The sequence below is a fragment of the Chanodichthys erythropterus genome, chromosome 13, assembly GCF_024489055.1.
Source record: "Chanodichthys erythropterus isolate Z2021 chromosome 13, ASM2448905v1, whole genome shotgun sequence".
NCBI classification, from domain to species: Eukaryota; Metazoa; Chordata; class Actinopteri; order Cypriniformes; family Xenocyprididae; genus Chanodichthys; species Chanodichthys erythropterus.
The window spans coordinates 21,576,545-21,593,807 of record NC_090233.1 but is presented as its reverse complement, the minus strand read 5'-3'; the positions used below and the strand labels follow the sequence as shown (position 1 = coordinate 21,593,807).

General features: G+C 36.5%; 1 protein-coding gene across 3 annotated transcripts in view; it reads right to left on the bottom strand.

The window, feature by feature from the left end:
- Window positions 1–7,498: 7,498 nt before the first annotated feature.
- The window catches only part of LOC137033713 (novel protein similar to human and mouse cyclin M4 (CNNM4)), a 53,306-nt gene continuing 43,541 nt past the window's right edge, over window positions 7,499–17,263 (bottom strand). Inside the window, exons 7-9 of one of the 3 annotated variants that reach the window (XM_067405935.1) lie at window positions 15,354–15,529; window positions 11,093–11,177; window positions 9,577–9,714 (exon numbers count right to left, since the gene is read on the bottom strand). In XM_067405935.1, the coding sequence (XP_067262036.1) occupies window positions 11,133–11,177; window positions 15,354–15,529 (221 nt within the window). In that variant the 3' untranslated portion in view covers window positions 9,577–9,714; window positions 11,093–11,132. Of the gene's footprint in view, window positions 9,715–11,092; window positions 11,178–15,353; window positions 15,530–17,263 lie in introns of all 3 variants that reach the window. The other 2 variants (XM_067405933.1, XM_067405934.1) reach the window with 2 other exon arrangements.

The window sequence follows — 17,263 nt, the reverse complement described above, 5'->3', positions numbered from 1 at the left end:
GGGGCAACATGTAATGAAAAAGAGGAGTAATAATTGGCAAGATTTTCATAATAATAACTGATTATTAATAGGAATATTGATATATAATTTATTTTGCTATTCACTTATTGTGTCTTCCAAAATGCCTGATAAACATGATTTAAGTCCTGGTGTCCTCCACAGTGGACATGTATGAAATCAATGCCCTGTTTTGTAAAATAAAGTCATATTAGAAACTATATGAAAATGAAATTAAATACACTTTATTGTCCCCAAAGGGGAAAATGTGTGTTGGACTCAAGTTGTTTACATTGACAAAATCATTAAAAACAACAGCAACAAAAAACACATAGATAGTAAAACAAAATTACATTCATTCATTCATTCATTCATTCATTCATTCATTCATCATTTAAAATTTTAATTGAAATAGGTATAAAAAACTTTCTAAAACCGATTATACCAACACATTGGAATTCTGTACCTTCTTTCAGAAGGTAACAATTCATACTATGCAGCAAATGGATCAGCTAAGATTTGATGTGCTTCTCTAAGAACAGACTGTTATACAATGACTGAATAGACAAATGGTCCTTTCTCCCAGTGGTCTTCATTGCTTTTTTTTTACCAAGCGTGCGAGATTAGATTTTACTTGAATTGTAAGATTACCAAACCATACCGTAATGCCATATCTGATTATGCTCCGTATAACTGATATAAAACAACCACATGATTTTCTGTTCCACTACATAAAGCCTTAGTCTATGCAAAAAATTAGGGGTGTCAATCAATTAAAAATTTTAATCTAATTAATTACATTAATTAATTACATACTCTAGATTAATTAATCTAAATTAATACATAATTTTTGCTGTGAAAGTATTAAATATTTCAATTCAAATGAATCAATGCAGGGTTTTTCCTGGGTAAAAAATGGTCTTCGGTGGTGACAGACATGGTCATCCACACAAACAGTAAAAAGTGCCCTACCCATGTGATCTGCGAGCCCGATACTGACAATAAAGTACCCGTCACTCTCACTGTAATTCTTTCTTGCCCTCTTTGCAAAAAAAAAAAAAAAAAAAACAAGAAAAAAAAAGCTATTTTATAGCTTTGTAAGCGAAGATGCTTTTTGCTTAACCTGAAAAGTATTAAAAAGTAGCTTCTCCTTGAGATATGGTGTTTGAGTTAAAAAAATAGTTGATTCAGAACATGCGTGGTTTTAAATGCTGAAAGTACAAACCCGATTCCAAAAGAGTTGGGACACTGTACAAATTGTGAATAAAAAAGGAATGCAATAATTTAAAAATCTCATAAACTTATATTTTATTCACAATAGAATATAGATAACATATCAAATGTTGAAAGTGAGACATTTTGAAATGTCATGCCAAATATTGGCTCATTTTGGATTTCATGACAGCTACACATTCCAAAAAAGTTGGGACAGGTAGCAATAAGAAGCCGGTAAAGTTAAATGTACATATAAGGAACAGTCGGAGGACCAAATTGCAACTTATTAGGTCAATTGGCAACATGATTGGGTATAAAAAGAGCCTCTCAGAGTGGCAGTGTCTCTCAGAAGTCAAGATGGGCAGAGGATCACCAATTCCCCAATGCGAAAAATAGTTGAGCAATATCAGAAAGGTGTTTCTCAGAAAAAAATTGCAAAGAATTTGAAGTTATCATCATCTACAGTGCATAATATCATCCAAAGATTCAGAGAATCTGGAACAATTTCTGTGCGTAAGGGTCAAGGCCGGAAAACCATACTGGATGCCCTTAGACGGCACTGCATCACATACAGGAATGCTACTGTAATGGGCTCAGGAATACTTCCAGAAAACATTGTCGGTGAACACAATCCACTGTGCCATTCGCCGTTGCCGGCTAAAACTCTATAGGTCAAAAAAGAAGCCATATCTAAACATGATCCAGAAGCACAGGCGGTTTCTCTGGGCCAAGGCTCATTTAAAATGGACTGTGGCAAAGTGGAAAACTGTTCTGTGGTCAGATGAATCAAAATTTGAAGTTCTTTTTGGAAAAAAGCTTACACATCTGGAAAGGCACCATCAATGCTGAAAGGTATATCCAACTTCTAGAACAACATATGCTCCCATCCAGATGTCGTGTCTTTCAGGGAAGACCTTGCATTTTCCAACATGACAATGCCAGACCACATACCACTCCAACACTTGCTTTAACAATTACAAATCCTTTGAAGAATTCAAAAATGTTCAAAACTTAAATTCTCATTAATCATTTACCCATATGCATCCCAGATGTTTATGACTACCCTTCTTCGGCAGAACATAAAAGAAATTTGCGAACTGTTGCATATCATGAAAATAAAAGGCTGTCATCAGGTATAAGTAAATGATCCAAACCTTTATTTTTGTAACTATACTGCACTTTTTAAACAGTCTGATAACATTTTTAAGAGGAAAAAACAATGTCAAAGAGAAAAGTGTAAATTGCACAGTCCAATGAGAGGAACTAGCGTGTGAATAAAGCTTAAGAAGAAAAAATAAATAAATAAATAAAGCTTTGGCGAGATCTGGCAAGAGCTCTGATGAATCTCAACATGCACAGGTCTGACATTAAGAAAATGGCAAAAGATAATTATTATTAATACTAGACACACTTTTAAAATTAAAGAGAAAATGAACTGTTTAGTAGATTAATGTAATTAGAAACTTATACTCATATGTGTTTATGTGTTATATGTGTTTGTTACAGTAGACAAGACAAATATCATCTTAACAGAAGCAAGGGCCAAGACATGGCCAGATAGTTTAGCTGTGTGTAAAAGGAAGTAATTGTGTGTTTTCCAGTTAGCCAGAGAGGAATGAATAATTAAGTGATTGTGTATGTCTGTAATTTGAGGTGGGTGAATGCTGTATGCTACTGGAAAAATGCATGTGAATTTGCATTTGCCTCACGAATAGTAGTGCATGTGTGTGTGCAAATTTAGCAAGAATACATGACTCTGATCTTAATAAATCGGAAATATATGTAAACCAATTTAAGGGTTGCTGATACAAAAACCAAACCACTTTCGCAGTGTTACCTCTTTATACAACAGATGTTCCAGGCAGGTCCAAATAGTTCCTGGCATCTTGGGGATTTGACCAGATTCCAGTTCCATATCGCTTTGCCAAATGATTTCAGTTATTTCAAAGGTCTTTAGAGCCTAAAACTACAAAAGAACCAAACCCCACAAGGAAATTGATCAAGCAAAACAACAGAATAAAAATGACAAATTATTTTTATGCTTTATTTTCTATGGAATGCATCTCTGATACATTCGCACACACATTTATAGTGCAGACACACAATTGCACATAGATGTGAATATACACAGAAATTTTAACAACAAAATAGTGTAATGTCTGAAGTACAACAGACAAAGGAGACTATAACTGCCAGTGCAAAAAATAAGGCTGCAAGCAGCGATTAAAAGGCCCTCGCACATGGTCTCACCGCCACTCGTTGGTCTTAGGAAAACTGTGAACAGTGGGCGACATGCATGTAAGCCAGTAAATACAAGAGAATTATGGCAAAGTCATTTCCAAGTGACACACTTCCTGCTGCCAACAGGTGGCACTTTGACTGTAACTGAATATTGCCATGTAGATGTCTTCAGGCCAGGACTATTATCAAACATGTGAAGTTTGGAGCAGATCAGACATTGTATGCCTGAATTACAACAACATCCTGTTTTGTGGCGTTAATTGAATATTTTAGCACTCAGCCAAGTGTTGCATGATTTAACGTGTTTCTAGTATGTTTGGCACTTCGTGGCATAATGAAATGTGAATCTGGTAGTGAATTACAGTGCAAAGCATGCCGTTTCCTGTTGCCAGCAGGTGGCGCTATGACTAACTGAACACTGGCATATAGATGCTTCAGGCCAGGACTCTTATCACACATGTGAAGTTTGGAGCAGATTGGACACTGTATGCCTGACTTACAACAGCTTCCTCTGTCATGGCTTAACTTCAAACTTTGTCAGGCCGCCACGGACACGCCGTTCGATGAAAACTCAAGATCTTTGCAACGTATCGTCACTAAGGTCTTCAGATTAGACTGACGACATATGATGTTGATCTGGTTAAATCTCAATAAGGAGTTAATCACAGTGTAAAACATGTAATTTCCCATTGCCCACAGGTGGCGCTATGAAGGTAACTGAATGTTGGCATGGCCAGGACTGTAATAATACATGTGTAGTTTAGGGTAGATCCTACATTGTATGCTTAAGTTACAACAACTTCCTGTTTCATGGCGAAACATCGAATTTTGTCAGGCCGCCACGGGCACACCCTTCAGCGAAAACTCTAGATCTTTGTAATTTAATGTCGCCAAGGCCTTTAGATTAAACTGACCAAATATGATGTTAATCTGATAAAATCTCTAGGAGAAGTTCATTAAAGTACAACGTCTGGAAATGGCAAAAATTTTGCAGAGAAAAAATATCCACTTCCTTTTGCACCAAGGGACTTTTTTGTAGGTACTGCGCTGTCACGTGTCTACCGAATGTCATGCCTGTATGTGAAACGTAGCGCGAAAGACGCTTGAATTGAAATTTTGTAGGTGGCACTATCGAGCCATTTTGCCACACCTAATTCAGAAACCCATATCAGATGTAAATTTTCACCACTTCTGATACGTGTGCAAAGTTTCATGAGTTTTCAAGCATGTTTAGGCCCTCAAAAAGTGATTAATTTCAGAGAAGAAGAATATATAGCTGCAAGCAGCGATGACGGACCCAAGCCGGTGGCATCAATGGGGGGGAATCTGCTTGGTCTTCCAGTGTCCATAAAAGAACTAGTAACGTGCAGTAACTTCTGATGGCAAAACATTAGTCCTTCATCAGTACTTAGACATGAGCAGCGTCATAGATATAGTCTTGTAAGGATATTGGAGCTGTGCTGGTATTGAGGTTGTGCTGTACTAGCCCCGTTTGTCCGCAGTCCTCATCTTGTGCCAGGAAGATGTTTTGGTTGTGGTCAAGCACTTCCTGCAACTGTCGATGCTGGCTGGGGGTAAGTCCTTCACTGCACCATTGCCACAGCTCCTGAATGGCAAGTACAGTCTCTTTTGATGGAGAGGGCACTGGTGCGGACAACTGGGCCGGCGTGGTGCTGACATCCATAGGGGTAACATTCAATGTGGGCGCTCGACTATTCTGCCCAGCTGCTCTCCCTCTCACTTGGCCCAAAGGCACATCAGCTGTCCTTTGCCCCTTCTGTAGGGGAATAACTTCATGGCCGATCTGAAAGTAAGCCCTGACCACATTTATGCAAGCCCCATCAGTGTCAAAAAATCTAGTCCAGTAATACAAGCATCTTCTATGTCTGCCAGCCAAAACTTATGGATGAAAACACCCATGCCGCCTGCTCCCCAGTTATCGTTCTCACCCGCATCGCAGTAGCTGACTATCTAGTCTCAGCCTCAGACATTACGCCCACGGACCGTTGGCTGAACGTCTGATGCATATGGCACACTTAACTGGAAGCACTGTAGGATTTTCGAAATCGTCATCTGGTTGGTTGAATTCTACAGGACGTCTGTGAGACACGTGCATCGCATTTTTTAATGGTCCTTCTGGAAACAAATGCTGTGACGCCAAACCCCCTCGTGGATTTACAACTGTGACAATAAGCAATTACCAGGATCAACTAAATGCTGGGTTTTCAAAAGTATGTGAAGTTTGTGGCTCCATTGTTGCAGTAAACTTGCACAATATTCTTGAATGAATAATTTATTAGATGCACGCTGGTCTGTTATTGTAGAGACATCGACTTTACATTTTCACACCCCTAAACATGACGTGGAACAAAATGAATCGTGATTGAGTGAGTAGTGAGTAGAACACCCTTGCTGGTTCAGGGGCCGTTCTCTGCTCTCGTCTTATTGCATAAGGTCACCCATATGGCATATAAGGAATATGCATCATCGACATTAGTACACTTGGTCTGGCGTACTTGGGCAGGAGGGTGGTAAGAGAGAGCCTCTGCATGTGTCATCATGAATACAGACATGCTCTGCCTCTGCCAACACTTGAGCCAGTGTTCGTGGGGCAGATAAGTGAACATGCTGTCACAGGGTAGTCTTCGTCAATTTATACCTAAACCTAGCATTATGTGTGCTGTGTAAACAAGATTGTTATTGTAGCTCTAGAATAAATTTGAGCATTAAAAACAGTGAAATGAAAACTCAGAATATTACACAAACCTGCGATGTTAAATCATACAAATGTACTTTATGTATTTAATCTCACTTTATTAACCAACGTCTTTGCTGCTGACATTTGATGATTCAAATCAACCATACTAATACTGTAATCAAAAATGACTTTAGTTAAACATCACAATTTGCATTTAATTTTTTTTTTTTCTTTCATTGCTTATGAGCATAGACAGTAAAAGAAATGGACACAGCGACCCCATTGGAACTCAATTGAGTCAAGTGAAGCCCATTTTTAGCGATTTTTAGCACTTCCGTTTCTGACGCGCAGACTCAAACTAAGCTTGATGACGTCCGCAACCTGTCTGACAGATGTAAATCTTCTAGTAGCTGTGCGTGCAAACTGCCATTGTTAATCTTGCAGAGACGGCGAGCTTGAGCGGGGAGTTCTTTGGCGTGAGTGAGCAGGAGTAAGTATTCTGATTATTTTGTATAGTATTTTAAAATGTAACGCCAGTACACCATATTAAGATAATCTCCCCGATTGCCTGTGAGCTTCTCCTCCTGTCTGTACGGTAATTTCTCTACTGTGCGACAGAGAGTCGAGTGGTTATGACACAATCGTTAGCTTATTTTTACAACAACTGTTTCTACGGGGCCATAATGTAACATAGAAGGTAATGGAGCCCTTTATACATTGTCGTGTATGTTTAGAAATAAATAATGGACAAATGGAGTCTTTAAATGCCTCAGATGTATAGTTATTCACTGTCAAAGTGACACCAAAATGAATGGGAGTCAATGGGATGCTAACGCAAGTGAAGTTCTGCTACAAGATGGCAGCACGCGGCCGACTTCAACTTCTGGTCAACTTCCTTGGGCACTGCTTATGAGTGTTGAACTTCCTTCTCCTGTGTCCTTTTCTTTTACATCCAGAATGGCAGCACAGGTAAAAGGTTTGTTTGAGCTGCGCCCTCTACTGTACAAGCGTGCGTTTGCATTTCCTTCAGCCTGAGGCTTATTCATTTCAATTTTGGTGTGAAAGGGCCTTTACATTTGCCAAAATAGAACTTTTTTGTTATTTAATAACCAAGTAAGCCCAGTCCAGGTGAGAAAACATAATGTAACATTACTTTCCATAAAACATAAGTAGCACAATTAGTTATTTTTATAGGGCGTAACACAATACTTTTTAAAAGTAACTTTCCCCAACATTGGTCAGTACACCTGCTGATGATTTAATGCAGAACATCAGAATTGTAAAACAACACTTTTGCTGTGCGAAACAGAGTCAGAGGGAAATCTGGATGAATTACAGAACAAATCACACTTTACAAGAAAGTGTAAATTTTAAATTTGATACTCGTAAGATGTGTCTTATTCATATAAAGTTGAGACTACTTCCCTTTAATCCTTTTACACATTCACTTGATTTGAGGTTTACAAAATACCACGGGTTATGAATACAATAATATGAAACATATTACACTGATTAAATAAATAATTTAATAGCCAAACTCAGATCATCTAAAAGAAGACCTTTCCCAAACCACAAAATAACTTGGAAAAATACAGTATAAAAAGAATCAAAAAGTTGTTACACCTAAAAATATAATCAGTTTCCATTGAAGACAAAAAAAAAAAAAGTGAATTCATAATGTATTTTGTGACTAATTTGAGAAAGACAGGAAATCATTTTTGATTAACAGTTCGAACGAACAGGAAGTGTCTAAAAAACTGAGCAGCTGTCAACAGCCAAAAATAGAAATACACAGTGCAGTTATTGTACCCCTTTTTATCAATCGAGAGATGCTACAATATAGAGGCGGCTTTTGTGTCCATTTGACTAGGCATGTCTTCCAAGCAACCTGTCTGAGATACTTTACACTTTGATTGTTCTTATCAGTTTGGAACATATTTGGTATGAAAGCAAAAGATTTGCACAATGGCAAAAAAAGGCAAAGAAACAGTACATTTTATGAAGTCACTTCCTGAACCTGCCATCTCCTAGTTTTAGGCATCTACAATTTGTAGTTTGTACCATGTCAACCATGCAACCTGCATATAAAACGCACAGCAATGTTAAGAACTCACAAAAAATAATAATAATTAAAAAAAAAAAAATACAACCTCAATTGAATGCTAAATAAATACAGCAAATTGTTAAATTCTTTTGGTTAGATTACCTCTGGTCCAATGGGAGCAACAGATACAGTTCGAGAGCTTTAATCACACAAATGTCTTGTGCTGAAAAGTGACTCCATTTACAGTTGTACTACAATGACAAATGCTTGTTCTCTTTGGAGTAAAAAAGTCAATGCAATATTTTTAAAAGGACAATTTTACACATACACAAACACTAAATCACATTAACAAATCTCCACAGACAACCAGCAGAAATATCCGACATAAAAATTACATGTGGATGCCATGTGTATGATCTTTGTGTTTCACTGTTTGGTGCATTTGACGACAGCATGCTTCACTTTTTTTGATCACTTGTCGCATGGGTTCACGTAAATCAATAGGGAATTATCGAACATGCAATTACTATGTGAAGCTCAGCGTCTCCCTGAGTTGTTGCTTGCTTGGGCTGCAACGGCCAAATCGGACTCATGCGTTGTCGTATATAACACACACTGCCACGTATATATCTCTATCACAAACTCACTTTCATTTTCACTCACACACATACATACATATATGTACATATATATATATATATATACACACATACATACATATGTACATATATATATATATATATATATATATATATATATGTACATATATATATATATATATATATATATATACACACATACATACATATATGTACATATATATATATATATATATATACACACATACATACATATATGTACATATATATATATATACACGGAATTTGGTACAAATGATAGAGCTATCGACTAACACTAAATAAAAAGGCATCCGCAGTTTCCCTCACTCGCATTCAGCCAGTTTCTGAGCAATTTCAATAGAAAAATGACAAAATAAACATCTTCATGTATATAGAAATGTCTCTATTATCACAGTCTATAAAACTCCCCAAAGAGACTGTTGGAAACAGGGGCCTTTTTCAGTCCAGATACACTTTGGCTTCTCTGTGCCTTCGTCTTGCACAATGTGTTACACAATATCTCAGCAAACTATTGCTCATCATAGACCCACACTGATATACCGGGAACTGGAATGGCTAGTGTCTGATAAAAATGTATGGGAAAAAGTGCTTAATGTCCAGTGGGTATGAGGGACATCGTTGAATTGTGTGCAAGTGTGTCAAATGGCACTCTCGTTATGTGTGCTGTGGTTGGCCTGGAGTGCAGATTGGCTGTTCTGTTCATTGAGGAGTGAGGTCGTCTCATCGGGGGCATCCGTAAGTGTGAGAATATTTTCCGTCGAGGGATGGTGAACGGATGATGTGCTGTTATCCACGCGGCCGTGTCCACTGTCTGGAGACTGAGGCGAGCTGTCCAATCGAGACGCCATCAGACCGTTCTGATACTGAGAGCGTGTGATCTGGAAAACAGGAAGAGACAGAAATATTGTTTGTGAGAGCCATTTAGAATTTTTTTGTAGAATTTCTGGATGGGGGTGGGACCTGGGCACTGAACATGCTGATTGGGTGAGTTCACGCAGCATTTTATTTCAACCATTTTTGTAAAGTCTGCTGCAGTGCGTGCAGTAAGAGTTGTTTGCTATTCGAAAAATACGAGTTTAAAAAAATACGACCGATGGACTGATGATGAGGTTCAGGCTTTATTAAGCTTATATGCAGACGACAAAATCCAGTCCTAAGTCACCGGACTTTCTTCACGGTACTTTAGACCGCTATGGAAACGCAGCTAGCAATAGGTCTGGGGAAAAAATTTTCCTGGGACCAATTGTTCCAGGTAATTTTGGTGGAAACGTGGCTTTAGTGACACAGCAAAATTAATTTTTTACCAAAACACAAAACCAAAATTAAAAAAAATAAAGTTACGAAAATAAAGTTGATTTAATAGTAATCAAATAAGCATACATAAACATCTAAACTCTACAATGGGCAGTTTTTATATCAACTTCATTACTATATAACTATGTTGAAATATAAACATTTAAATGGTGGCTGTAATAACAACGTGGCGACTTAACATGTAAGGGGACCTGTGGTGTATGTAGATAGAATTGGCTCATTCTAAAGGTAATAAAAACAACGGTTCATTATGTGAGGTCTTTAAACACCACTGAAAACATAGTTATGTATTTAGGGCCAAAGCCACTAAGGTGCAGGACCCTATTGTTTTTCTAAGGAGAATATTTTTTTAGCACCATCCAGGGCAGTGTTTCCCAAAAGCATCTTAAGCCTAAGTTGATCGTAGCTCCATTGGTTTCAATGTAGCTACGATCAACTTAAGCTTACGATGCTTTTGGGAAACGCCGCCCAGGGCTTTTGGGGGCCAAACTTAGGTCATCTAAAAGAAGACCTTTCCCGAAACCACAAAATAACTTGGAAAAAATACAGTATAAAAGAATCAAAAAGTTGTTACACCTAAAAATATCATCAGTTTCCATTGAAGACAAAAAAGGTGTGAATTCATAATGTATTTTGTGACTAATTTGAGAAAGACAGGAAAACATTTTTGATTAACAGTTTGAACGAACAGGGAGTGTCTAAAAAACTGAGCAGCTGTCAACAGCCAAAAATAGAAATACACAGTGCAGTTATTGTACCCCTTTTTATCAATCGAGAGATGCGACAGAATAGAGGCGGCTTTTGTGTCCATTTGACTAGGCATGTCTTCCAAGCAACCTGTCTGAGACACTTTACACTTTGATTGTTCTTATCAGTTTGGAACATATTTGGTATGAAAGCAAAAGATTTGCACAATGGCAAAAAAGGCAAAAAAAACAGTACATTTTATGAAGTCACTTCCTGAACCTGCCATCTCCTAGTTTTAGGCATCTACAATTTGTAGTTTGTACCATGTCAACCATGCAACCTGCATATAAAAAGCACAGCAATGTTAAGAACGCACAAAAAATAATAATAATAATTAAAAAAAAGAAAGAATTCGAGAGAAACATTGAAATCAAAATGAAATCAAAACATTGAGGATGCCAATTTGTGAGCGGATTTTTGATATCTCAAACGGTTTGGCCGTGGTGAAGCAACAAATTTATGGCGAGATAAGGGGAACAGGAAGTATGTTATAACATCTGCATACACTGATTGATTTTTATGAAACTTCAGCTGTGTGTTTGCTGTAGGTCAAAGTTATAGCGCCACCAACCAGCAACAGGAAGTGTGTCTCTTTCAAAATGCTTTGAGGTCACCCTTTTATTTTTACCCGATTTCCTTTAAACTACATTAGAATAATGTCAAGACATGGCGAATGTAGACCTGTGAAAAGATTTTTGATATTTTTCAAGCACTGTTGCCATAGCAACAGATCTAACTTCAATATTTGTTTTGGATGCTTTTGAGACTCTTAGCATCCTTCAAATTGCATGAAACTCGACACACGTCAGGATTGTCATCCAGTAGACATGGGCAAAGCCTTAGAAACTGGCAGTGGAGGAGGGCCTCTGTAGCGCCACCTTTTGACAAAAGTCAAGTTTAACCTACAGTAACCAAACTCTGTACACATGTTGTTCTCATTAAGCTGGACAACTTTCTAATTTACACTCCTTAGCTCTGACCAACAGGAAGTCAGATATTTTAGTTTGAATGCTGATTTTTCACACTCTCTCTGTAGTCCCCCCCCATTCCCCTCCACCCTCACTTTCAGTCTCTCTTGTGTGTGTGTTTGTGTGTGTGTTTTTTGTGTGTGTGTGTGTGTGTGTGTTTGTGTGTGTGTGTGTGTTTGTGTGTGTGTGTGTGTTTGTGTGTGTGTGTGTGTGTGTGTGTGTTTGTGTGTGTGTGTGTGTGTGTGTGTTTGTGTGTGTGTGTGTGTGTGTGTGTGTTTGTGTGTGTGTGTGTGTGTGTGTGTGTGTGTGTGTGTGTGTGTGTGTGTGTGTGTGTGTGTGTGTGTGTGTGTGTGTGTGTGTGTGTGTGTGTGTGTGTGTGTGTGTGTGTGTGTGTGTGTTACAATCTTGATTAGTGGCCTTTTACTGATGAACCATTTATTGATTAAATTTTGAACTGCAAATGATATCTTCACTCTCATTTGAAATTGAACCATGGTCCATGACGCTATATCACTATATGGACAGGACTAGTTTTCTTAATGTCATTTGAGTTACAATTATTATTACTTTACACCTGTGATATCATGTACTGATCCATACAAACTAACATTTCTGTTTTTTTACAGAGGAGGGTGTGTGTTTTCTAGAGATGGGCGTTAGAGAAGGTCATGTGCTGTGTTTGTGAACATCATGTACAACACATATGTCCTTAAATTAATTATTTATTGATATAATTCAAGTTTATTAAAAACCCCTATTTAAGTAAATTACACATGATTTTATAAAAGTGGATGTTTAAAATAAACTTGCATAAGTGAGCAGAAAAATCTAGACATGTTCCTTACTATTACCTGAGACTGACATTAAAATAGACTTTGCAGGTTCTGTGATTTGGCCCTATTTATTAATTTTAGAATTGTTTCATCATATACCACACATATTGAAATGAAATGAAAGCATGCTTTTGGTGCATAAGATTGGTGCACAAATATGGAAGCCCATTTCGGCCACTAAATAAAAAAATAAAGAGTAATTGGAACTTTTTATCTCAGAATTCTGACTTTTAATCTCACAATTGCGAGTTTATATCTCACAATTGCGTGATATAAAGTCAGAATTCTGAGATATAAAGTGGCAACTGCGTGATAAAAAGTCAGAATTCAGGAAGTCAGCTATTATTATGCTTAAGCAGTAATCTCCAGGGCTGTGGAGTAACGAAATACATGTAACGACGTTACGTATTTAACATACAAAATTTGAGTAACTATTTTGTTACAGTTACATTTTAAATAAATGGTAATCAAATTACAGATAATGTTGTTATAAATAAAGGATTATTTAAAAAAAAAAAAACATATTTATACTAGGGATAGTTAACACAAAATGATCATATTTTTTTCCAAACCTGTAAACCTGGTGGTGGAGAGATGCAAAAAACTGTTGAGAAACCGTAGGTGAGTCAGCTTTGAATATACGCCTTCTCTCGAGATTATTGGATAGATAATTTCACTTAATTTTCTTTATAAACATTCTAAATGTTGCAAACAAACTTTGTTAATAAACAATTTAAACCACTGTCAATTCGACTCTACACACCTATAAAACAACAATATTATTAACAATATTTTATTGTTGTTATTTAATATTTTGTTATCCCACTGATGCACAACTTTAAAAAATATAATTTAGGAATGATATATCAATAGTAATATATGGATGTCATGTTAAAAGAAACAAATATTTTCATAATTTGTTTATTATCAAGATGAAATTCTTTACCAACACATAGGGTATGTCTAATAAACTGCAGATATATAATTTGTAAATTATGTTAAAAATACAATTTAGTGGAAAACCATATCCTGATGGGTAGAGGTCATTTTTATTTACAGGTTAAAACAGAACATCAAGTTAATGTGGTCCTTTGTGTTGTTAAGTATTTCAAAGTATTCCAAAGTATTTAGATTAAGTTACTTAACTTGAGTAATGTAATGAAATACGTTACAGATTACTTTTTAAAGCATGTATTTTGTAATCTGTACTAAAATACATTCTAAAAGTAACCCTCCCAACCCTGGTAATCTCTAAACAGTAATCCTGATGGTCAGTCGCAATGAAAGGAAATGCAAGCAAAGTAAGGACTGTGACAAATAAAGTTTCACACAATTGTGAGAAAAAAAGTCAGAATTCTGACTTTATATCACACAATTGCGACTTTATATCTCAGAATTCTGACTTTATATCACGCAATTGCGACTTTATCTCAGAATTCTTATTTTATATGACCCAATTGCAACTTTATATCTCAGAGTTGTGATTTAATAACTCGCAATTGTAAGAAAAAAAGAATTAGAGATTAAAAGTCGCAATTACTCTTTTTTTTTTTTTATTTTATTTAGTGGTGGAAATGGGCTTCCATACACAAACGATAGCTCATGGAGGAAAAAACTATTTAGGACGGGTCTTGATTTTGTCCATGGGGAATTAATTGGATGTATGAAATGTAGTAGTTTTCTATTGGTCTATTGGCTGTGAGCAACAGGTTGTCCCACCCTCATGCCAGTGAACACAGAGAATTACAAGGTCACATGAATTTGAAAAACATGTGCACGGTTCATTTAAAATAAATACTAAAATATTCATAAAAAATATTTTGTGACGGCGTATTTTCGTGCCAAATAAAATACTTCTGGTTTTGGACTGGGTTTTCAGTTTTTTTTTTTTTTTTGAGAATGGCCCTTCATCACGTAATAAAGGGTGGAATTGCACACACACATCATCCGGAGCAAGAGCACTCCCATCAACGCGCTTTGTTCGGGTTACGGAAGCCGAGAGATTTTTCAACAATGCCACCAAAGGAGTGTGTTTTTGGTTGTGAGGGAAAGATGACCTTTTTCAGCTTCCCAAAGAACCTAGTTTTAAGGGAACAGTGGATGAAGTTTTTCCGGGACAGCAATGGAGTTGTGCATGTATGTTTTTTTTTTTTTTTTGGTGATGGAATTTTGGTGATGAATGCTTTGTAAACAAGTCCCAGTTCAACACTGGATTTGCAGAGTAAAACTGCATCAGATGTCTGCATTTGTTGGCAATCGGCATGCAAGTGCATAAAATGTAAACAACACAAACATTTTTGTTCCCTTTTCTAATAATGATTTCACAGCTTGCAGACGATCTCTAAGCAAAAGCTGCGCGTGCTCGTGACTCTTTAGCTCTGCCCACGGCAGGCACGCCTCCAGGAGCTCAGCTTTTTTTGGAAAGACTCGATACTCTGTATCTTTCTTTTATAAATATGAAAAAACTAAAGATTTTTCTGAGATATGAAGGATGCAATACTACTCTACAGGTACTCAAGATTAACGTGTGTGTTACCTACCCTTTAAAGACACCATTTTGGTAAATGATTTCGGCCTTCAAAAACTGTTTTGACCAAAACCAAAAAATCATTTTTGGCCGCCGAGAGTTCATGCATCACTAAAACATATCTTTACCTTCACAAACTGTAGGTCCGCCAGAGCTCGGACATTGAAGTCTGGTGTGTACTGCGGCAATGGAGCGCTGCTGAGCTGTGTGTTGCTGCCGCTGACGGACTGAGGCTCAGGGTGATCCGTGTAGTTCAGAGACGCAGATCGGTTGAGTCCGCTGATGTGAGAGGGTGAGCGAAATTCTGAAAGACACGCACGGAATGTTGAAAAGATGTGATAAAGGAGGGTGAGTAAAGAATGACAGACTTCTCAGCATGATGATGATTTACAATGTTTTCAGGAGCGACAGTGCAAAAAATATTTAAAACAAATGAATAGTTTTATCAGCAAGGACGCATTAAAAGTGAAAGATTTTAGGGACATTCCATGTCAAATCAACCAAATTTAAAAATTTAAAAATCCCCTGCTCAAATTTATGTTTTTAAGAAAGCCAAACAAAAATAGTGATGAAACCAAAATATTAATAGTATTACTGAATAATCCACTATTTTGTAAAGGGGTTTTTCACATGAGATTTGGAGCCAAATTACAGGGGGGTAAAAATGACTTTAGAAAGATGGCAGCATTATTATTTTATTGTTTACACTGAGATTGGTAGGTCTATTAGTTAAATCTGTTTACTTTAGCCATTTATTTTATTTTTTTTTATTATTTATAAATAAATATATACCTTTTATTATTTATTGCATTGAAATTTTTTATTATGGTGAAAGTTCACAAAATGGAAAAAGGGCACTCAAGGCCTCAACTTTGCATGCCTGTAACTCAAGAAGTATTAAAGATATCTTAATATCCTTTTATATTTTGGTTTTTAACAAACATTTCTTTTGCCATCTTCATTTTAAAAGCCCAACTTGTTTAAATCCTAAAGATATGGATATCTTAATGCTGCTCATTGAGTAAATTGCTAAATTGTACATATTTTCAGTTAATCAAAAACCAAATGTGGGTCACTTTGCATACAGCTGATATGCTTTTCTTTCAAATAGGTACATCTGAAGAACAAATAATGTTGAAACTAGAAATGTATTGTGTGTTTTTCCATCAAAACTATTGCATAGAACATAACTGGATGAGTGCCATAAATATAGTTTTTTCAAAGTTTGCATGCCTGATTTAATGATATCTTAATATGATTTTAGATTTTGGCTCTTAAACTTTTCTTTTGAAAACTTAATTTTCAAGGCCTTTGTTTCATAGGAACACAAATCTAAAATTATATTTAGATATCTATAAAACTTCTTGTGTTACAGACATGTAAACTTCAGAAGAAGGTTGTTGTATGCCATTATTTTGATAGAGGGAAACAAGATACATTTCTAGTTTCAGTGTTATTTGTTCTTCAGACATTCCTCTTTAAACACAATAAATATCAGCAGTTTGAAAAGGTAGCCACATTTGGTTTTTTACCATTGAATATGGGTAAAATAAAACAATTTGAACATGGAGATCCCCTTTGAGATCCCCATGTCTATGCGACTGAACCATATAGGACCTTAAAAATGAAGATTCCAAAAGAAAAGTTTATTAAGAATGAGAATCTAGAATATTAAGATATCTTGAATACTTTTAGAGTTACAGACATTTCTTACACTTTGGAAAAAGAATATTTATGGAACTGAGACAGGTATGTTCTATGCCAGGGATGGACAACTCCAGTCCTGGAGGGCCAGTGTCCTGCAGAGTTTATCTCCATCCCTGATAAAAACTCACTTGCCTATAACTTTCTACTAATCCTAAAGACCTTGATTAGCTGGTTCAGGTGTGTTTGATTAGGGTTGGAGCTAAACTCTGCCGGATATTGGCCCTCCAAGACCGGAGTTGTCCATCCCTGTTCTATGCAATAGTGTTGACAGAAAAAAAGATACACTTTTCAAGTTTCAACATTAATTGTTATGATATTTCACTTTAAAAGA